The 23481-nt window shown below is 37.0% G+C and overlaps 1 protein-coding gene across 1 annotated transcript in view; it reads left to right on the forward strand.

Moving 5' to 3' along the window:
* Positions 1–21454, forward strand: part of LOC135693215 (uncharacterized) — a 28712-nt gene extending 7258 nt beyond the window's left edge. Inside the window, exons 3-14 of the mRNA XM_065211619.2 lie at positions 1260–1307; positions 1938–2090; positions 2617–2835; positions 3933–3974; positions 4765–4874; positions 7856–8031; positions 10027–10386; positions 10821–11182; positions 12112–12453; positions 14193–14248; positions 15808–15892; positions 16471–21454. Of these exons, the coding sequence (XP_065067691.2) occupies positions 1260–1307; positions 1938–2090; positions 2617–2835; positions 3933–3974; positions 4765–4874; positions 7856–8031; positions 10027–10386; positions 10821–11182; positions 12112–12453; positions 14193–14248; positions 15808–15892; positions 16471–16677 (2160 nt within the window). The 3' untranslated portion in view covers positions 16678–21454. The remainder of the gene's footprint in view (positions 1–1259; positions 1308–1937; positions 2091–2616; positions 2836–3932; positions 3975–4764; positions 4875–7855; positions 8032–10026; positions 10387–10820; positions 11183–12111; positions 12454–14192; positions 14249–15807; positions 15893–16470) is intronic.
* The last annotated feature ends 2027 nt before the right edge of the window (positions 21455–23481 follow it).

The following is a 23481-nucleotide window of genomic DNA, read 5'->3' on the forward strand; positions in this document are numbered from 1 at the left end:
TTTGTTTCCACTTGATGCTCACTCGATACAGGCGACGGGAGCTTAAGCCACATCCCCCCCCCCCCACCCCCAATAGTTTCCAAAATATACTCAAAACCATACAAAAATCGCCCTGCTCTTGGTTTCTGGCATGTCTAGCTCCCCCCCCCCCCCGAAAAACGTTTTATCCCCCTCAACCAGTAAAATGCTCCGCGGTCCAGGTTTTTGGCAGAAAAAGCATTGTATGAAGCGAGATTCGGAAATATGGCGAATCAATGAGTGCCGAATGATTTCCGTTGAAAGTAAACAAAGTTCAGTCAGTATTTTGCCGCGTGTGATCACTTTATGAATGAGAATAGAGGTATCATTCAAGGTATATGCAACTTTGCTATGCATTTCGTTTGGAAAGGGCATAGTATGCTTTCTCAAAACCAATATTTAATCGCGCGGTAATAATCCAGCACGCTGCACACGGCAAAAAGAACTGATGCTGATGCTCCATGCAATAAAGGTTCGCTGTAAATATTGACAATTTTGTTAGAAACTCTTCAAATCATAAAGTACTAAGGGTGCGCAACAGTGTCAAATGGAAGTTGAAGTTCTCCAGGAAAATCGTAGATAAGCGCCCCGTTACAAGGGACTCCTATAGCATAAAGCCTTTTTGCCATCCAGATTAAGCCTCGATACGTTGTGTTCAGAGCACGCAGACACAGCATGTATTTCTATGTGTCTGCGCAAGATTGTCATCTCAATTAGCAAGATTAAAAATGAAATTAAATTAAATCTCTCCTGTTTGTAATTTTTTCTGGAAATAGAGATTTCAGTTATTTTTTCGTTTTTGTAAACCCAATGCCAGTCTTTGCGAGAATAGCGTAAAATTCGCATCTTCGTCTTTACTGTTGGCAGATCCATGAAATAGCATTAACGGGCTCATTCTGCTCCCAAAATACGAAATTTAACCATAGGAGAGACAAAATCATCCTGCGTGATATTTTAGAGAAATATATGTTCGTCCGTCGTAAGAGGATTTAAGCATCCAATCTTGCCTTTAGGCCGCAAGAAGTCGAGTTCCTTATTTAAGTATTTGAAATGAATAATAAACTTTGTTTATACATCGAGCATGCGAATTTGTCTTATTTTGAACTTGCAAGGGACTGTATTGTGTTTTAAGAAACTTGTTAAGATTATATTGCCAAAGAATCTTCCAGCAATGCAAGTTTAGTGTTTTTTTGCCATTGCCTGTATTGCATTTCAGTGAATGTTTATAATTGCCCTTACAGGTGACAAAAAGGGAAGGCGATTCATCTCTTCTGCAGCTGCATGAAAAGGTGTGTTTATTTCCTTGCCAACTTTTTACCTTTCTTGTCGTTTCTGGTTTATGTATCTTGTCGTCTTGGTTTCGAAATATCTTTGTCGAGAATCCGATATCCTGGCTCTTGAAAATTCTCCATCAGCACCTCTGCTTCTTAAGCTTTTGATTTCCGATTATTAAGCTTATTTCTGTTGTTACACAATCGTTTATAAGAGTATGGGTTATAAGTATATTAAGAATCAAAATTGCTAGAATTTAAAAATAAATTTAGAATACTAGACAAACCCAAAGTTCGTCAGAAGTGATTTTATTAATCAGGGTTTTTCCTTTAAGGTTTCGAACTTCATTGATTGCTTTTAAACCGCTGCTTCGAAATAACCATGATTTTTATATGTAAAGATGTCAGTCGATCATTTTAATTTAGAATATACGTAGGCTCGGTATCGAGAGCTTTTAAAAATATCGAAGCTTGGAAATAATCAAACAAACTCCCTCTAATTTTATTATCATCATGTTATGAATTCTTTGACCATGCTCATTGGAAAATTTACCTGTTATTCATGTGCACTTTTTGATACATGACATTTTCTGACTTTTAAGTTTCAAATTTGCCTTTTCTTAATATTTCCTTTATACCGCTACTTAGTTCCGAACGTACACTGCATTGAGAAAGGAACACGATGCGCAAATCGTGCAAATTGCTATGGAGGCTGGGCTCCACATTTCTCCTGAGCAGTGGTCAGCATTGTTGTATGGCGACGATGAGCACAAGTCTCATATGCAGTCCATCATCGACAAGGTGGGTATTCGGGTATCCGGCCCTGTTGTATGTGCAACACCATTTATGAACTAATCTGTCCAGTTGTATTTGCGAGGCTGTACCTATTTGTCTTCAAAAGATTTTGATGTTAAAAGAGAAGTTTATTACCTAACGTTTTGAACACCCCCTACCCTCCCCCAATACTGAATAGAGTACCTTTTAATTTCTTTAAATTGAACATTACTGGTTTTTATCGGACTGGACCCTTCTTAGACAAAGAATTGGCGACAAAAGCGATGTTTTTGATGTTCTAAAATTTTTCCTTCGATTATCAAACTGAAATTCCATGTCTTACAACATGGCCAATATGAAAGAAAACATCGATAAATATCGTGGAAACATGCAAGGTTTTCACAAATGTTTAGAAAATATATGTTAAAGTGTAAACTTTTTGAAGCTTTGATAGGCGAAAGTTATATGGAAGGTTGCCGTTGTCCATATTTAATATGAAGGGCAATGAAAGTCTGTTGTTTAGAAATGTTGCGATGTCCTCTCTCACTCGCAGCTCCAAACTCCAGCATCATTCGGCTCCAGTATTCAAGAGCTCATAATAGCATTGCAGCGGACCCAGGACCCGGCGGATCTTCAGCGACTGCGTGTGCACCTTGAACGCCTTGCTACAATTGATCCAAGCTCCGAGGGACCGCCGCCTTCATGGGAAGAACTCAAAGATGTCATGTCATCACTAAAAGTTGTAGTCGAAGGATTGGTTGACTTTGTACAGGTAAGAATTTATTATCGTAACCTTAGGACTCTTTGTCTCTTGAATACTAGTCGGACTGGGTTTACATATTTTCAGCCGATTTTTTTTGCATGACACTGTTCATGACACTGTACAGTGGGACTTCGATATAACGGTGGGGCCAGAGTGACTGTTCGATGTAGGGAGCTGACCATTGTAGGAAAATGTCCGTTGTAGGAAAGTTTCCGTTGTAGGGGAGTTGTCAGTTGCAGGTAAGTTCCATTGTATGGAGGTTTCCATTGTAAATAGGTTTCCATTGTAGATAGGTTTCCATTGTAGATAGGTTTCCATTGTAGATAGGTTTCCATTGTGGGGAGTTAGGTGTCCGTTGTAGGGAGGTGTCCGTTGTAGGGAGGTGCCCATTGTTAGGAGACATCCATCCATTGGCTATAGTAGAGAGTACTTTCCAGCACTATCGGCGAGACAAACAAGTTTTGAATAAGCATTTTTCTGTTGTTTAAAGGTTTAAGTATCCGTCAGTTATCTGCTAACTTAGTTGCAATGTCAACGCAGTACTCTTGGACGATTGAAGCATCTTAGGTGGACGCAGTAAACGCAAAAGTCTTATGAATATTTTTGAAAATATATGGCTTGGAAGTACCATTATAAAGTTGATGATGCAGATGCTAGATTTCATGTACCGTTAATATCGAACCAAAGTATTATAGTTCAACCGATTGATATACTTAAAGGTTATGTGTCCATATAAAAGGACTGCATATACCCAACTTTTCAAGTAATATCAAAATAACGGCTTGTGATTGGTCAGTATTCTTGCGATACAAAACTGCTCACATGAAAACCAAACTTCACAGCCGGGTAAATAAACAAAATGACCGTAATGGCTGTGGCGATGATATGAAAAGTCACATGTTTCTGAAAACCCCCGCAGAGTTGCTTGCTTTAGCTGGACACATTACCTTCAAGGTATTGATAACACAATATAAATTGTTTGATAACACAATATAAATTGTTTGCTGAATGGAAGGGGGTAGGGACAAGTGCCAAGGGTAAACAGTGGGGCTATCCCGTTAGGCACTATATCATAAATTTAGTATTTCTGTGTTTCTTTTCTTCAGAACCACAGTGGCAAGCTTAAAGGCTCGATGGAATCCCAGCAGGTAAGAATTTTTCTACAATATTGTCAGCCAGATCTTTGAGTGCTGCTAAATGTCACCTTCACCTTGCAGCGTTTGGCAGCTCGAAAGGAAAGTTATATGTGATTACTCTTTGTTGATGATGGCGTGGTTGTTTCTTACTTTTAAAAAAGAAGACGTTGTCAGGCCATGCTTTCTTTATATTGTGATTTTCATATCATGTGATTTTCAGTTCTGTTAGGTTAAATATTTCCCAGTTACAGTGAAATCAAAAACTTTCTCAGTTAACGTGCATATACCATCTGGAAATGCACAACTAAAATCTCTATTCTGATTTACCTTTTTGGTTGAAATCTAAAGGGAAGATAAATGGAGCAAAATGGATTTTGTCACGAAAGACGCTTGAAATCAGGCAGGCAGTAACAGAATTCGGCTTTTTTGGCTCGTGTTTCTGTTATATCAATTCAAGTGAATTTGACAACTACGAAAGTTGACGATTTTCTTCTCAAATCAGATGTATTTGCGAAATTGCCCGAGTCCTTAATTCCATTCTAGTTACAATTCAGTTCATATTTGATTAAATTTTCACGAGCTGAAGATCATTTTCGTATTGGATTTGGAACAATTGTTGGTGTTATTTTCAATTTGGCATTAATGTGAAAATTTATAGGTTTCCAATCAGATGCGACAAGGGTACAACTGTTTGCATCACTGATTACCAATATTCCTTGCTTGTTATCGCGTGGTACCTCTTGAAGGATCAGGTAAGATATTGCCTTCTCCAAATATGTACAACTTTTCTTTTTTCATTTAGACTCCAAACAGCAAGTACAAGACAAGCATGTGCAGAGACATCCAGCAACGAAACAGCTGCCCCAGAGGTCCTCAGTGCAGTTTTGCTCACTCTCCTGATGAACTTGAAAGGTATGCACATACTTAATGCTTAATCTGAGCGTCGCCACATCGTTCGTTTTACTGAAACCTGATAAAGTTTTTACTTACTTTTTGTGGTGTGTTTTTCTTAACTGTCTCCACTTGATCGAAACATTGTCAGCTGGGGTGATAACAGAAAGCTGAAAGAAATTGCCGATACTTGGGAAGATTCTAAGATGGATTTTTGCATTAAGAAGGCAGAGTCTAAAAGAATAATTTTTGTCGTGGTCTACGTTTAATGATGGTATAAGATGCTACATTTGCATCACTTTTTTGAGTTGGCAGTTGCTCACGGTTATTTCGATGCCGACCAGCTTTTTACGAGAGTGTCATATGAAACGAGGTGATGTGTCTACTTGAAGATTAGCAAATGAATACTCATTCATTTTAAGTGCAATGCAAAATTACGGAGAAACCCAACTATAGTCTAGTGTTTGTTTGCCTAACAAAAATTGTTTTTTTTTTGCTTTGGAGTTACAACGCTACATCAATTGTATCGTTACGGTCTCTCTAGTCTGTTAATCGATTTGTATATAATGTTCATTAGAACTCGAAATTAGAGTTTGATCGAGGCAGGGGCGCAGCCATTACTTTATCCATCTGTACGTAAAGAATTTTGTCTGGAAAATGAAGAAATTTCCTTCTAACCATGTAGTTAAATTGTAACAAGTTAATAAATGCAAAGAAAACTTTGAAAAACAATCCTGGGTCATAGAAAAATAACGAAATGGAGACATTTAAGTATTTGTGCAAGGATATTACTTGTTCAGGGATTTTCTTATCTTTCTTAGCTGCAAAGTCAAGCTTATCTGACCATTTATAAATTGGATTTTGAGTGTTATACTTTACTTTTATTGGATGATAGGCTTGATAAATTTTCAGTATTTTCAGCATGCTCGTTGCAGAAGCCTTCTTTAATCTTTGCACAAAACTTTTAATGTACATGTGATCTATATGATTTGTCTATTTAATTCTTGGAGTCATATTTAGTGAAAATAGCCATTTATTTTTAAAACAGGAACCAAGTCTTTATTATCGTTTTACATAGACCAAGACAAGCTCCAAGACATCACCTTCAGCACTTTGTTTCTCAACTAGACAACATTGTTTTATGTTTGACAATTTTTCTACATGCTTCACCCTCCTTTCACTCGACGTTTTTTTATCACTCATTTAGCAGAAGCCATTTCTCATAACTGCTGTTTGAAGTTTTCATTTCAGAATAAAAAGGTTTTCAGTAACCGAGTAAATTATTGCATGAGTATTCCAATTCTGTCTGTACAAACTTTTAATTCTATTTACTTTTTCATTATCTCCTTTAGCCTGTTTTGACCGCAATGCGTTAATCTTATAAAACAAACGACATTACCCTTAATAAATGAGAAAATAGTTGATTGAAACGGTGCAGAAGAATTTATGTTTCGTTTTGAACTATAAAAATGAACTCGTTGTCAGGAAATTCTAGGCGTTGCTCAATAATCCTGGATTCTTCGGAAGTGAAAATAATACAGCCAATATGTGTATTGTCTAGAATTCATATCTGGTTTAGATGAGCTGTCCATTTTTGGCTAGTATTGAATGACTGGAAAGGACGAAATAGGAAAACAATCATTGTACGAATTGACAAAAGTAAAGTCAATGGGTGCAAAGATAAAATTAGTAGAAATAAGCTAACTACTAAAGCAAATGAAAACAGGAAGCTAGACGGTATTGCGAATTTCCTTCCACATTTTCTTTGTTACAAATTGAGAATGTAAGTAGCGTATAGAAGAGGTGAATTTCTCTCTCAGTCTATGAATCTGCGTTCTTTATTCTTGTTGCCAAAAATTTGGAAATAAACAATTTTTTATAAGAATATAGTCTTTAAGAATATTAAGGCTCGAAATCGCTGGAATTTAAGAATAATTTGAGGAAAAAAAGGCTCAAGCTTAATCAAGAATTAGATTTTTGTTTATTTGAGTTTTTTGGAAAGCTAAGCAAATGCGAGACTCAGCAAACAATTAGACGTTCTTATGAAAGAATGTGTAATTTTAACCAGACATCTGAAACACAGTGCATTATAACAACTACCACCTTAACACAACTACCACCTTAAGACCACTGCTACCTTCACACAACTACCGCCTTAACATAACTATTACCTTAGAAAATGAGCAATCAGACAGTCAACAATCGACAATCAAATGACAAAACTGTGGAGGGTAAGTAATTGACATGTAGAATGAGTCCCAGAACGAACCCTCATTTTACTGTTCCGCCTGAACATATGTTTCTTTCGCGATCCTTTCAACAAAATGTCTCATCTTCAAATACTGTTTAAAGCTTAATGAAGAAAATTTACGCAGTGGCTTGTATGATTCATCAGAAGGAATACTATGATTTTAAATCAGGATTGTCTGGTGGAAGGTTTCTGTTTGAGGCCTTATTCATACGACCCCTTAATTTAGTTAAAATGTGGAATTGAAGTTAATACCAATCAGGTTTTGCTTTCCATCTCGTATAGGCCAAGGAGCACAGAGAAGGAGGCTAGTGTGCTGAAGCCTCGCAAAGGTTTTTGAAAATATACTTCAAACAATGCTTAAGGCTTTTTAGCCCATACTATGCTCTGCGGTCCCTGTTAGAATGCGCTCTGCAGAGTCGAATGCGATTATTTACGGTTGCCCACCACGGCCACGGCACATTTTTTCACGGTTCAGTTATATATTTCTACGACACTTGCACCTCCACGGCACACGTTTTCTAGCATGCCGGCATGAGTTTTATTTTGGGTTTAATGTAAAGGGCCTCTAAGAGCTAATCTGGAAGTGTCCAAAAAATAGATCCGACGTGCTGCCACGCTGGCTTAAGAAAAAGCTTAAATGTGTTGTTTTATGTTGACTACGAATAGAAAATATGGCCAAACGTCCTATTTCGTATAAAGGACAAGAATTTGCTAGGAATGTTCGCAATATCTATCACTTTTGTCTTTTTAGATTTAGGAAGAAGCGAAATGCAAGTCACCAACTAATTGCAATTGGCTTGAACCGAAGTGGCTCTTCTATCTCGCCTGAAACTGTCAATTCCCCAAACAGCCTTGAAAATAGCATAAACAGCAGTCGTGACTCCCCAGACGAAATCGTCAGGAATGGATCCCTTCATTCAGGCTCAGGTACGGTGTTTTCACCATTATTATAAGAAATAATACGTTATTTTGTTATAGGAGATAGTAATTGTAAAGTTGTGTCCTGTATATCCGCTATGATATTCCAACTGAAGCGTTGATATGGAATGGAAGTCAATGACGCCTGTTGCAGGGCAATGTTTCGACGGACAGTAGGGTCTATGAACTATAGAAAAGAAATTTAAATCAAGATACTTTCAAATCATTGAAAAGAATTGATTAATTAAAGAATCATGGAAACCTATTAATTTATTAAATTTAACATGAACGACGATAGTCGTTAGTATCGCACGCCAGTGCACGCGTTGAGTAATTAAGACGTGCGAAACGCCGCATGCGGTTCATTATCATTTTACAAAGACTCTTTATATGATCTTGAGGTGCAAGAATTGCCTGCGAGAAAGTACACAACCCGTGATGAAACGGGTTGGCCGGTTCTTTTATTCGCTAACTCTGACCCCAATGTTGCTCCCGGGTACCCATTTTCTAATAAAATGGATTTAGGACATAACAGATGTAAATTTTATTCGCATTGAATTCTTAAAAGCCCGTTAAACGAAAGTTTCCATCAAAGTGTGGTAAATTTCGATTGTTGGGTGTCTGGAGCCTAAACCGTTGACTTACCGCCCCTAAAACAATGCTTACTTTCGCAATTTAAACGCTAGGGGCTTTATGGCTGTGCTTTTCCATTCATTACATAAATCTTCGAAGAACGGAGAGCATGAACTTAGAAATTTCAAGTTGAAAATTTTTAGTGATTTCTTCACTATCTTAGTGAATAATCCCTGGGGAAAAATCCGTCTACAATATTAAAAATGTAATTAAAAGTAAAATAAAGGTTTTTTGCATTTTTGCCAGCTTTGTATTACATGATGGTGAAATAATGTCGTCATTAAAGTCTTAATTAGCTAATACTACAAGAATGTAAGCTTGTTGTTGATAAACGAGTTTCGATATTCGCAACTTGGATGCATTCGTGGCGTTTTTTATATTGTTTTACCACAGGAATTGCGTATTTTGAAGAAATCATGAGCCAATTATTCCAAGTGACGGTGGAAAATGTGCTTCAATGTTGTGATATTTTCTCCCAATTCAAAATCAAATTAAAATGCTGTATTCACACGTGTTTGTGTATTTGTAGATGCAAGGTCATTTAATCTGTATGCACGTCACTCAAACCACTCATAAACTGAATAATTATTCCATGCATCCCAATCGCCTCTTAATCTACCATTAACGAGTTCAAATTGTACTGTTATTCATGCATGTCACAAATTCATATTTCCTTATTTTGTTCGTAAGATATCGAATAAGGACTGTTGAATTTCTAGTGAGTTGCTCAGTACGTCAGAAGAGAAGAAAAAGGAAGGGATGAATAAGTGAAAATGAAACTCCATTTGAATCTGGATAGCTTTTTTTTTCTTTATAACAACAAACTTTATAAGAATATCAAGGCCAAAAAATTGGTTTGGCAAAAAATGGAAGCACACGACCAGCCTTAGATGAAAAAATTAGAAGAAAAAAACATGGTGTTTCTTGTTTGTTTTTCTTTAAATTACTGTCATGTTCACTAAACGGAAAAGGTTTAATCAGCTATTCAAGTATGTGTGTCCTTGCAAAATTGTAGATAATCAATTTAATAATGAGAGCAACGTTAATTGGACCAAATGATAATGATTAATTAACGATGCGATTGATTGCCGTACTGTCTCAATCGGCCTTGATTGTAATATAAAAGAGGTTTCCTAGACCACGTTGGTTGAGAAAGTACAATCATTTGTTGCAATTCTGATGACTGCTAATCCTTATATGATTAGGTCACTCTTTTTGCGTGCCTTCGCCTCTGGTAACTGTATAATTCTGTCCTTTTATCAAAAAAGATCACGGTAGTCTTTCCCAGCTACCTTGCAGTGACTGCCATCAAAAAAGCAAACTTTGCATTTTAGAATTCGCTTTTATTCTGTTAAACAATTTTTCAAACAGACCTGATGCAAGGAACATACTACAGAAGTAACGGTGGCGGCTACGTTGGTAGTACTACCCCAGTTGTCAATGGCACGCATGTGCAGAATGGTGCGCATGTTGCAAACGGTAGTCAAATGACAAATGGCACAAATATGGCCAATGGTTCACCGATGATGAATGGCCATCAGGTAGTGAATGGTAACCAAATAAGTAATGGCTCTCATCTGGCAAATGGAACAAATGGCTCACGTGTCACCAATGGGACTCATATTGCTAATGGAGGTCCATTGAAGAACGGTGCACATATGGTCAGCCCTGCTGGAATTTCGAATGGCTATCAAAGAATAAACTATCAAAGGCCACCAGTTATTCAGACAGGTATAACTTATTGCTGTTGACGTATACGCTGGTTAAACCCGCATAGCACGTGGCTGAACTTCGCTGCATGTAACTAAACCAGGGAGGCTTTTGCAAGATATGCTTACAAGTTATAAAAATAGGAATATTTTCCAAGTTTCGTGAGATATTGGTGTAAACGAGATTTGTGAATAGAGGGAATGCCAAGAAACGTTTCTTTTCAAAAATGCGCCATTGATGTTAGAATTTAAATTTGAAAGCTATGTTTAACTTTAACACGTATCTGTGTTCGAATTTGCATTCTTTGTGACTAGGTAATACACGGCTGCATCCTATGTCCATTACGGGTTGTCTAGGTAAATAGCTTCTCCTTACAAATGATATGTGCTCATATCCCTCGTATATGTTACCTCATATATGTAGTAACACTAACTGAAAATTTGCTTGTGTTTTAGATGGTTCAATGAATGCTGTCCCTGTCACTTATCTGCAGTCACCAGTTCCACAAGTGCCAGCTAGGAGCATATACGTGAGCAATGGGGAGCAAAGGCTCGATCTTTACCCATATCCACACAACCAAGCTACATATATCCAGCCTGGAGTGCCTTTCTTTCAAAACGACACACCACTTCTTCAGTTGTCCCGTACATACCAGCCGTACATGCAGCCACAGTTTATTCCATACTGTGCTACAGTTGCTGATAGAGGTACCAAGGAGAAAGACAGAGATGAAACGGAATTGGAGAGAAACCTAGAGTTCAAGAAAAGCTGTGTCAGCAGAAGTATCCTTTCTGACAGCATGTGTGATGAGCTGAAGGTAGGAAGCGACTGCATGACAATATTTCATCTTTAAATTTCTGCAACAAAATATGTGCTCTTCCATGAAATTGTTTGTTTCTTACTGGTTCCTTCCAAGAAAGCTGCAGTAATGATAGTTTCTTGTTTGGCTATATGAAAGTGGATGTCCCTTTGGTCAACCGTTCTCGGCCCGTTTGCAATTAAGATATCGTTGTATTTATTTCTATAGACTTTTGTAAATGTATTCCGGCCAATTGGAATTTAGGTTGTTATGAAACGTAGTGACTTTAAAATGAGATTCCCTATAGCAAATTTATCCCCATCTAGACCTTGAAAGTCGGGACTAGCTAGGGGTCATATTTAGGCCAAAACGGCACTTCTTGCTGCAAGCGAAATTAAATCACTATTACTGAGAAGTTGGGGCACATGTCCTCTGTGTCTCCCCGGTTCATATAACGTCTTTGTTTCAATGCATTGCGTTAAAGACACACGATGGTTAAAAAGCTAACTTACTTAAAAAGTGCTCAATTGTTGAAGGCTTATAAATCTAGAAGCATTACTCGTCTTAACAAACAATTGTTCTGTCGTTTGAAAAAGAGGACAAAACCAAAGTCGAACAAGCAACCACATGCATAATCTCACAATCGATGCTTGTTGGCTGTTATTTCTAGCTTGCCCAGACCCTTTTCACAAGACTCCTTTTTTATCTGTCGTATGTCTTCAATGTATATATTCACAATTGTTATATTTAATGAATTTGTAACAGTTTCAAGTATGTTTAACAAAGAGTAACATTTACAGAATTTCGCACAATATTGAATCTTTCTCCAGTATGACAGCAATACATATTTTTTAAGTATCCCCAATACAAATTTCGTTATTTGTCACGATCGCTCTTAAAATGATTTGCATTGGCGCTTTGTTAAGGATTTGTATATTTCTCCTTAGCTTGACTCTGGCCTAACATCTAGAACATCAAGTTCCTTATTTAGCGGCAAAGGTGATTCTATTTGGAGGGATGCTAACGAGAAAGCAAGAGGACCAGGTTCTGGTAGTGGTCTTGATACCTCCTCAGAATATTCTTCGGAGACATTTTCACCTTTGTCTACCGACTCGAGTGGCTCGCCCCAGCCCTCACAGACATATGCCAATCCATGGAAGAAGTTTGAAGCTAATCACCCTGCCTTGAATGATAGTCATGAGTTTTCCCCTCAACCCTCGATGCGCAAGCAAAATAGCTTCAGCAGCTCGAGGATTTGGTCCCAGAGCAGCGATGACGATACTCCACTGGTAAGGAATTATCACTTCTCTGTTTGTCATCAATATCTTTGGTATCCACGCTTTTTCTACATTTGATTTAACACCTATCTACATTTCTTCCTTTTTCGTAATTTCCGTCTATAGTTTTGAGAACATGTTTTGTACCTCTGATCCCAGCATTTCACAACCAATTTTTTTTTACCTCTGAGAATTCTTTGTTGAATATGTTAGCAGTTTTTCTGTTGATAACTAGTTGAGTTGTCACCTTAAAGTGGATGAGCTAGCGTCCCTTTTCTTTACATTGTAAGCATCCATATGAAACTGCCCAACGGCTTTGCTATTTTCTGCAACATGGAAAAACAAACATTACTGCAATGACGTTATACTGAGATTTTTGTGGAAACATGGCTAATTTTTAAGGAAAGCGTCACTCTCAATCACAATGGGGTATTGGGATATATTTCTTACCCGCCTAATGATAAGTAGTGACAGAAAAAAGTCATAGGGCAAGGTAGATTGTCTTATTATTAAGCCATAATTTGATCCTGGTTACATAAGACCAATTGTCATTATATGATTGTGTAGGTAGAAAGATCTCATCTTCCAGGCTATATTAGGCTTAGCTTTCTCTTGACATTTATTTGGATCCCCTCCTTATTACAGTGATAAATTATCTTTCCTTGAACAAATTATTCCAATCTCGAATACTTTTCTCATTAGAGTAAGTTATAAACCGTATAGATTGACCATTCTAATCAACAATTTCTTTTAACATACGTCAATTCATAGCCTCTCATTATTTAATCATAGTTAATCTAGATTATTTATCTCGTTTGAGAATATCAAATTTGACGTGAGAACTGACAGTTTTGAATCTAAGGATTTTTAACTGACATTGCCATAGCGAATTTCTGTTTTTGTGGTTAAACGCATTTAGTACTGATTTGCCAATAGACCAATTCGACTTACGGCCTCATTTTGAAAAACTCTTCAAATTATTTTGTACAAAATTTTTGACCTCAGATTCGAATTGCGAGCAATGATTTTAGTATACTTGGAAGTTTTCATTATGGTATTGCTCACGGTATTGATTTTATGACGACAAAAAGATAGAAAGTTTATAAGGGATTTGACCGTGATTGGCGACTAGGGGGGTAAAGTTTCCCCCCGAAAGATTTTTGCGGTCAAATCTCTTACAGGTTTTCAAATTTCATTTCTCCGTATAATCTAAAATATAAGCACAAACAATATAAAAAATTGTATCCGGCCTAAAATAATGGTGATGAAACCAAATCTGAGCTTTTAAAAGTCGTATAATTAGGTTAGGAGAAATTTTCAAAACGAGGCCATAAGTCGAATTGGTGTATAAAATTATGGGTTTCACAAAACACATGATTTATTCCCCAGGTGATGCTACCTATTGTTTGTCAGTGTCTCATCGTAATAAAGGAAATGAATATGAGCATAAAAATAAACATTTTTTTAATCTGCATGTCAATAGCTCAATAGCTAATTCGTTGTCACAAAATTTCCAAAACGGAAGTAATGTTTGGAGTTGCCAAATTTATTTTATCTTTTTGCCCAATTAATTTTTTCCGAAATTGATGCTTTCCGAAAGGTTGCAGTTCTGAGCATTATGGTGCAAAATTGACACGTTGTGTTAGAGCCTAAAATTTAGCGTACTTGTATTCTGTAATGCGTCTTGTTCTTTCAATCATTTTCCGCCTCCTCGCATACCTTGTAAAGATGCCTACGTTTTCTTATTTCAGAGCTATCTGACGCAAAACATGAAACTACAGCAGTATAACACAGATTGGGACAGGAGGTACGCATTATCTGTATCTATTCATTTTTAACACTAATAGCGACCTAGAATTTTGGTTTTTTACGGTACTGTCTTCGCGCCACAAAGGATTCTGGCGTTACCTCATTCATGGATGATAAAGATATGAATTTTCTCTGTCCTCGTGGCACAGAAGATGATAATGTAATATGTCCAGGTTAGTTTAGGGCGTTCTCTAATTTGATCAATTTTCCGTCGTGAGTTCAAGTGGGATAGTAATCCAAAAGACCTTGCAGAGACGAAAAAACTTTTGACCTTCCTTTTGCGGATGAGCCAAACAAACAAGAACTCTGTTAAAAAAAATTGAAATAAGTTTTAGAATGGTTGTTGGTCGTGGAACCATTAATTATATTGACTCAGGGATCTTGTAATCTCTCGAAATAGTAATTAGGCCCTGTTCACATGATACCGGATTCATTTTGTCGGATTCCCTGACTCAACCACACGTTAAGCTCCAACCTGTCCTGAAGGTGTTGTGTGCGTTTTATCACGACATGTGTGGTTGTTATCATCGTTTGGCGTTGCTCCACAATGCTTGCAATGAATCGATATACTTGTAAAATGAAACATCTAAGATTATTCAATGGAAGGATGGAATTTAATCATACACAAGATTAAATCTAGCTCTGCCCGTGCACAATAAAAAATAAGACTTTGAAAGAATAAGTATGATGAAATTAAGGCGTGAAAATAAGTATGAAGTATATGATTTCACAATTTTATTAGAATAACATGAAGATGTACCATCAAGCGTATGTCACTTATTATTAAAAGGCAGTGACTGATGAAAAGTATCCTTAGGCAATAGTAATATAATATTGTATGCAAAACCTTATGCAAAAACAGACAGGAGATGGAGTTTCAGACATTCACACGGACCTGAAAGAAATGTGAACAGGACGCCTATTATATGCTGTAAAAAATAAACCGATATGCTTTGAACCCCTTGTCTTGTCAGTTCTTAATGGACAATGTACTGAGCTGGTTGATCGCTTCCCGACCTTGATAGGGTCATCTGCTAACCAAAATCTAATCGAAACTTCGCGTATGTTTGAAGTCTTATATATCTTGTCGTTGTCATATCATAATTTTCTCCAAGCAACGTTACTGAATGGTGATAGATCACCTCAACAATGTCGCTCTTAATATATCTTTTCCATTCTTCTTCGTACTTGTTTTTTATCTCACAACTATCTTAAGTTTTTAATGAAAAAACAATGTTGCAGTTCTGGCTCGATATTCGTGGATTCTTGTGCTTTTTTCGTTGAATAATTTCGTTATTTTTTAATATCTGTTGAATCCTATTGTTTGCAATATAAAGTCGACATCAATAAATGCTTAAGTGCTTTTTATTCATTATTTGGTTGTCAGAGCTGTGTAATTGGATACATTGACTAACAAGTATTACACAGTCTTTGGCTCCTCACTTCTTTAATTGGAGAATTCTTGATTGCTGGTACGCAAAGGAAAGATTCCATAATCCCCTTCTCCTCAACTAAGCCCGACCCAAATCTACAAAACATATGACAATTTGTTTTTAGACACCAAAGCCCCATATACAAGGGTTTGATGCTTCATGAAGACGAGGACAAAGGCTTAACACTCAATCATTCTGCAGATACGCAGGTGAGTTATCCCATGACATGTTCATATGTAAATGAGAAGTTCTTTAAAACTGCAGTATAGTCCGAATGATGACATCATAAAGATCTTTTTTTAAGTTTTGATTAAATAACCAGTGATTGAGTCATGAGGTACTCCTAAATGTGTAAAATCAGTCAAATATGCACTACAGCTATGACTGAAAAATTTCCACATGAGTAGATTTGTGAATCAAGCCAAAATCACCTATTATCAATTATCTGTTAGCAGACTAAAAGTCTTTCTTTGGCCATATCTCACCTGGATTTTGACATATAAAACTTATTTTGCACTTTCTGAAAACATATTTGTTTCATGTTAAACGTGAGAACTCTAATTTAGGCCTGTCGTTTAGAAATTTGTCTTTTTGGAATTAAATAGGGCAGATGATTAGAGATTTTTCTTAAAAGATGTTTTTCGATGAAGGGCAGTTTGATGAAAAATGTTTCGGGCAAAGGAAGGGATTTTTCATGTTTTGATATTTCTCTCCGTAACGAAAGTTTCCAACTTCTATACTTCATTGATTCAAATTGTTTCTAAGCTTGCTTCAATCCCGATTTTAGTCAAGCTTTGAGGAGGCGTCAAGTGAGGACCTCTATTCTGGAAGGTATGAATGGTCTAACAGAGTTAATGCACCCCCTGGATTACAACCGCAACAGAAGCATCAACCTCAGCCTCAACAAGCTCCCATTGGTACAAAGTCTTCTGGTGCATCTGGAAAGGCACGTCCCTATTGGGACTTCTCTAGGCAAGGTGGGCTTTGGCCTTAATTTACTGACTGTTTGTGCACAACTGGAGCCATTTTTGACAGCTTGCCGTGATTAAAAAGGTAGTGGTCTATTTTGAATGGCCTTTTGCAAGTTCATCGTCGATAGATGCAGGATCTGGCAGGTCCTTGATTAGAAATTTTGTTTTTATTGTTTTGTTGAGAAAATCAGTGAACAGTGTTTTCAGTAGGAGCTTGTAATCTAGGGGTCAGTAGTTATGGCTGTTTGACTTATTTTGCGTTAGCAAGCTGTGATCCCACAGCAACAATCTGCAGCAAGTTTGGCACAAGATGGTTTCTTTAATTCCCAATGTCTCCTTGATGAAATTTTGTTCGGCCAGAAATTGACGCAGCCAATGACATCTGGATCGCCGATGATGCAGAGAAACGCGCAGTTTAACTCCGTTCATCCAGTTTCAAGCAACCAACAATCAATTTAATAATGCAAGTGATCTACTACAGCATGCTCCTTTTTAATCAGTGTCCACTACCTCTGTAGTCTCGCACAGCGAGAAAGGCATACTTCATCTCATGATGTAATAACGACGAATAAACACAAGGATTTAAAGTAGAAATTATCCAACCATAGTTCGTTTGGTTTATCACAACCGGCTTTTCAAATTATTGTGTTAGTTAAAAATAAATTCATTTTGTTAGCAAAATCTTTACTCCTAATCAATACTGTTATCGGTTCACTTACAAATTAGATCTGCCAAATATTCGTAGATGCTCCCGTTCTGAGGATTACTTACTTGTTCTGTTCAATATCCTGTATTGTTCATGAAAGTGGAGCAATTCTTTTTTTAAATCACAAAACCTTTTCTTTGCAAAACAAATCTCCCTGCCTGATTCACCAACTCTTCTCGTCAATTTTCTTTGGCGATAATGTCTTTCGGACTTATCCACTTTATTTATTTGCAAGTAGCAAAACACATTCGATATTCCTTCTTTTTTCATATAGCTGTCGATATTAGAACAGAACAAGTTCCCAAGTATCCATATAATGCAAGGCAGTCCCTAAACTCTGCTGTCTGGCTTATCCAGACTAAAAATAATCCATTATTTTCCCTGAAAAGCATAATCTTAATCGTGATTGCGTGACTTAAATGAATTCGTCTATAATAAGAATAATGGACATAAACATCATCGTTAAAATGGTATATTTTTATATAAACAAATGCGTTATATTCTGATGTCATTGACCAAGTAGTTCTGTCAGAATTGCATTTTATGCTTTTAATACCAACAGACCATCGTTATGTCTGACAGGAAATGGCACCTTGCCAAACAAACACGTCCGTCGTCAGTAACCATAACTGTTGTTAATGTTGTAAAAACAAACAAGTCAAAAATTAGAATCATTAAAATAGCACCGATAATTTGATTGGAAAGAGCAATCTAATAGTTTGTTGTGAAATGTTGGTCAGATTTCCATTTGATTAGCTAGCGAAAGGGAGAAAGCTGCAAAGTGGCCTCAATAGCTAAGCTATCTGTCATCTATCTAGCTTGATGCTCCTACTTTCTTCTCAGAATCCGAACTTTTCTCTCAGAATCCGAACTTTTCTTCTCAGAATCCGAACTTTTCTCTCAGAATCCGAACTTTTTTCTAAGATAACTTGGTATTACCATTAAATTGTGCATAACCCTTGGTCTCGTGTTGCACCTAAAATCTCTCTAAGAAGACACTCCTCTACGCCAACCCCCCTCCCTCCTTTCTATGATTGCTGTTTTCAATCATAAACAAACTACAGAAGTAAACAATAAACAGCTTGAGAAAAGCCCACTATCTGTAATTTGTATGTGTAGAGAGATGAAAGTAAAAAGTTTTATATAGGTTAAAAGTACGTTAAAATAGCATTGTTTAATTTTAAATATCGGCATACTGGTTATTGATCAAAACTAGTCCCTGCACGCGCCTAAGCTTGGTTAAAAGGATGACAAAGTTGAGTTGATTCAATGTGCAGAGGCTTTTCCATAGCAGATTTTACAAAGGAACCATTGTCAGGACTTGCACCAACAAATGCTAGAGAACATAATCGAGCCCTGACAATTTTTTTAAAATGAATATGAAAACTTGCTTGCATGTTTGCTGCTGTGAATCATCATAAAAGCAAAAGCAGAAAAGATTTTTGTAGATCTATGGTAGTTGCAGGTTTAGTTATTTGTATTCTAAATCAGATTTCTCCATTTGAAGTTGCACTAAGAAACAGGCTAGCTACCTGTTACCATTTCACATTGGTCATAGATAGAGAAAGAGAGAGAGAGAGGTCTCTTTTCTTAGGTCTTAACGATTATGGACTGCTAAAGTACGTAGTTTGAGGTGGGTTGCTAGATATTCAGCCGTTTTCATCATTAGGATGTTGATATCTTAATTTTTTATTTCAATTGAACTAGAGGCATTTTTGGCAATTTTCAACTGCAAAGAAACAACCAACCTTAGCTCTGCGAGAACATGGTTGGAAAATCTTTAGTTTTTTCAATGTTTACATGAAAGAGTTTTTTCACTAAAAAAGCTTTGCAGAAATCCTCCAGTCATTATTTTCAATGTTCATCTGCATTTAGTAGATATGAAAAAAGTTCTTTCCACTTTGTTTCTCGCACCCTCTACTCTCGTTTGTCTGTAAAGTATCCAAACAAGGGCAAGTGCGAATTTCTTTTCAAATGATTTTCTTGCATTGAAAATGCCAAAAATACCTCGTGCGGGGATGATGCGAATTTGTTCCTTATATTTCTACTAGCGCATTTCTACGAAAGACATTTTGTTAATTTTTGAGTTTTGATGTTTTGTTAGAATACTATTTATCGTGTAAAATTTTAGTTTAAATTAGTGAAACTTTTTATTAGTGGAAATGGATTTTTTAACATTGTTTTATTGTGCTGTTTTGTCTTTATGTTCGTCTGGTTGTTTTGTTTGGTTGGTATCGCGTTGTGCCATGTCAGTTCTAGGAATTCAGAATCACTTTCCTTGAAATAAATTGGGAAGCATTTATCTGTGGATCACGGGGCATTGCTGTCTTTGTTGTCCGCCAGTCTTACATGTAGCGATAAAAAGCTGCTATTTTAGGTGTCAAATTATTTGTACTTCTTGTTGGTCTTTCTGGGGGATGTTTTGCTCCACTTGTATTTTAAATCGTAGTCGTATCTCAAGTTCACTGTCACTGTCAGATGTTCACTGTCCCCTGTGGAGTCAATTGCAAAAAATGAAAAAATATTTTGTCACTTTGAGAAAGAGTCCCCTTTTCATTATTAATTAACACAAAGTTGATTAATTGTTTTAATGTCTCCTTTTCTATCCCTGTGGTTGCATTTTTTTCTGGCATTTGGTTTCAAGTTCAGTAGAGTAAGAACCTTTTTATTAGTCAAAATCCAGTTGACTGTTGGCACCGAACCTTGCTTCTTCCTTTCTAAGAGAGAATGCACGCCCTTGGGCTTGTATTGCCCTTCCAGCAAAAGGGCTGTCATATAATTTCGTGCATGTTACATTTTACCACAGTTACGATCACCAACATGAAACTGTACAGGCTTTTGCCGCCCTCAGGTTTCCCATAGCTTCCAAGTGCTTAATGTGATGTCACTCAATAGCGTGTAACAACAAAATGAGGCAGCTTTTTATACTCGACAAGTAAACAACATCATTTTATGATTCAATGATTGTACATTACAATAATGATTGCTAGTAAATACGGAAGACTTCAATCGCTACCGGTTGTTACCATCACTAATTTGTTAGTTGCTTTATATATAAGTATAGAAATATATATATCCCGTTTTATTTTTATAAAGGTATACACAGTTGTATAACACTCAAGCAGTTAGGTTGGCTAGCCAGCGCAAATTGTGTTCGCCGCGAATTTTTACCAACGTTTATTCTGTATGGTCTTAGATGCATACCCATGCGCGCCAAATCCCCGCTTTTTGTTCAATTAATGATTGTTTGATCTTCTTGATCATTGTATGAATATAGTGCTTGATATTTGAATATTAATTGTTTTCCACATTGTTACTGATGGCTTTATCATGTTAGTGTGGGTGCCTAGTTAAGGAGCGGCGAGACGTAGCCATGGCAAGGCCCCCTTATCGACCCTTGACGTCATCTCTCATTACTCCCATAACGGTATGGCCATTTTTATGGCCCCCCAAAGGTTGTTTATATTAACCCCTTGCTTTTTTATTGTTACGAACATCGAATAGTGTTCTCAATAGAGATTTGCCAATCCATGATTACCTCGTGCTTGTTGATCCCCTCTCCCCCCTCCCCCTCCCCCCCCCCCTCTCAAAGCATTCAGTCTGCATAACATGGCGGTTCCCGACAAGATCTCTTTTGTGCAAGAGCAGATGAAAATATGCTTATGTATCCAGAAATAGTATGCAACCTATTATGTAAACATGCCACACTGTGCAGACTGGCTTGCACCATATTTTCAGCCCCACCCTTTAACAACACCGCCCTACCCCTTCATTTCCCTGGGAGATGGAGTGCCTTGTTTCCAAGCTTCTACCCAGATGCCTGTATATCAATATATCGCCTATTTATTGGCGACATTCAATGAAAATCAACGGAACCCTTTTGCCGCCGCCCGTTACCAACCCGCGTTGCCAATTTTGGTTTGCATATTGCTCTCCGCTCTGTCGCCATGCTAACGCCGAATAAATAACATCTAACGATGAGTATTTTTACACTATTATCGATTGCTATTACGCAATTATTACTTTTCTAGTTAGACTGACTACATTATGTGTACCAGTAGAGCATTCGTTGTTTAACAATGTGTGTTTTGTTGCCTCTGTCCCTTTCTACACAGTTCCTTCTCAATGGCTCATCAATGTTCTGAATGCCGCATCCATAAATTGCTACATTTGGTGTGCAAAAATCGTAATTTCTGCAGCGCTGCTTCGTTTTAATTACTCAAACTAGTACTGTCGCCAATCTATCGCCAACTTATAGGCAAAGGTCACATATTGAGAAGAAGGAAATGTCCAGCTCAATCGATTAGTTTTGCGCCTTTGGTTTTCATGCTATTATCTGCTCCGGTTCTAAAAATGGTGCCCTGCGCTTGTCTGGCCTTCCAATGCAACGAAAGAGGATTGCGTGCAAGACTGTTAATGTAATAACTTGAACATGGATAGCTTTGAAAGATTATTGATGTGTTCAAAATTGCAGTAAAAGTATTTCGCTCAATAAATTTGTTTAGGTGATGAAAATAAACATTCGCTTGCCGGTTTAAAATGGCTATTAGAGTTTATTTACAATAAAATGAACTCGAAACTATGATTAATAGTCTAATTTTTAGATAACAAAAGCAAGAAAATAATAATAGCAAGTGTTTCTGTTTGATATTTTTATTGTAGAGAGTTAATTTGGTAAGGTTTCCGAGGAATCAGCTCTAGGCGTTTCAAGCATAACAAAAGATCTTGACCAATCCAATTTAGATATTTATTTGGGGATTACATTGCTAAGTCTATTTGAAAAAATCTTTTCTGTGGGAAAGGTTACCGTTTGTTTCCCATTTGAAGATTAGGCATCATCAGGAATTGGCATCAAGCATTAGATCGCATCTTTACTTCACATTAAAACATAGCCCATTTGAAATGTCGAACATGCGCCTGAATGCATCTGCTTTGCAGATTTTTTTTAAACAAAATTAGACGTTTTATTGTAAGGTGTTACTGCAAACACGTCTTAGCGACTAAAGAAAACTTTCTAGATATAGCATCTTCAATCTGTTGTAAAGTAAAATCTGGGAGGCAATAATAGCCTTGCAGATTGTTCGAGGAGTTAGACAAGAATGCAAACTTGGTCCTACCTTGTTTGCTTTCTATTAACCTAACATAAAAAAATTATTAGCAAGATGTATCCGGGTATTTGTCTAGAGGCCATTTTAATAAAATTGCATTGCTCTACTCTGACGTGCTCTTTTTACGATAGTGCTGAAGTTTTACAACATGATTTTACCGAACAAGTTTTGGTACTGTTTTATTAATAGGCAAGTGGCACCGATTGGGCAAACTCTACAGTCATGTGCTCGCGTTTCTGATTGGCCAAATTTGATGCAACACTGGGGATATATTATTCTTATGTTCTGAAGTTGTATACTCTGAAGAGTGTCATATGAAAAGCTTAAAATATTTGCCCTTTTAAAAGCCAATTACAAGTAAAAGGGACATGTGACTGGGTACTCTTGAAAAATTTGTATTTGAGAAAGCTTTAAGGAACTTCACTGTATTGCACTATTATCTACCTAGCTTCAGAAGGTAGTTTTAAGACAACGAAAAGCTTTGCTTATCGAGCAGTGTCCTGGTCCTTCTTCTCGATGTGACCACACCTCGTCTTTCCTACGTATGCAAATAAAGAGAGCTTGTGACTTTCCTCTCACTGAGAGAAAGTTTTTGAAAAAGTCATGTCATGGACTCAAACCACGGACACTTGGAATGATCAGCAACGCTGAACAATCTTCACACCTAATTTTCTATCCTTCAACTTTTAGCTTTAAATTCAACAAAAATTACGATATCCACTTATACATAGCATCAGGGTTGCCAACTGGCCTACTGAGAGACCAAATTTGAGAAATCTGGCCTTTTTTAAGAATGTTTGGCTACGTAATTTTGCCTTTGGCCTCCGACCTCATTTTCGCTATTTTTGGCCTACTAATGGAATGTTCGAAAATGAGATTAAAACCACATAAAATCATAAAATGAATGCCCATGAACCAGAGAGCCACTCGAGGTGGCATTGATTTTATCCAAATGAACCAGTGCCTGAATTGCTCATTGCTATAATTTAAAACATTTTCCATCTATGTTCTAA

This window comes from Rhopilema esculentum, chromosome 11, assembly GCF_057945365.1.
Source record: "Rhopilema esculentum isolate cy_ngs chromosome 11, ASM5794536v1, whole genome shotgun sequence".
Taxonomy (NCBI): Eukaryota; Metazoa; Cnidaria; class Scyphozoa; order Rhizostomeae; family Rhizostomatidae; genus Rhopilema; species Rhopilema esculentum.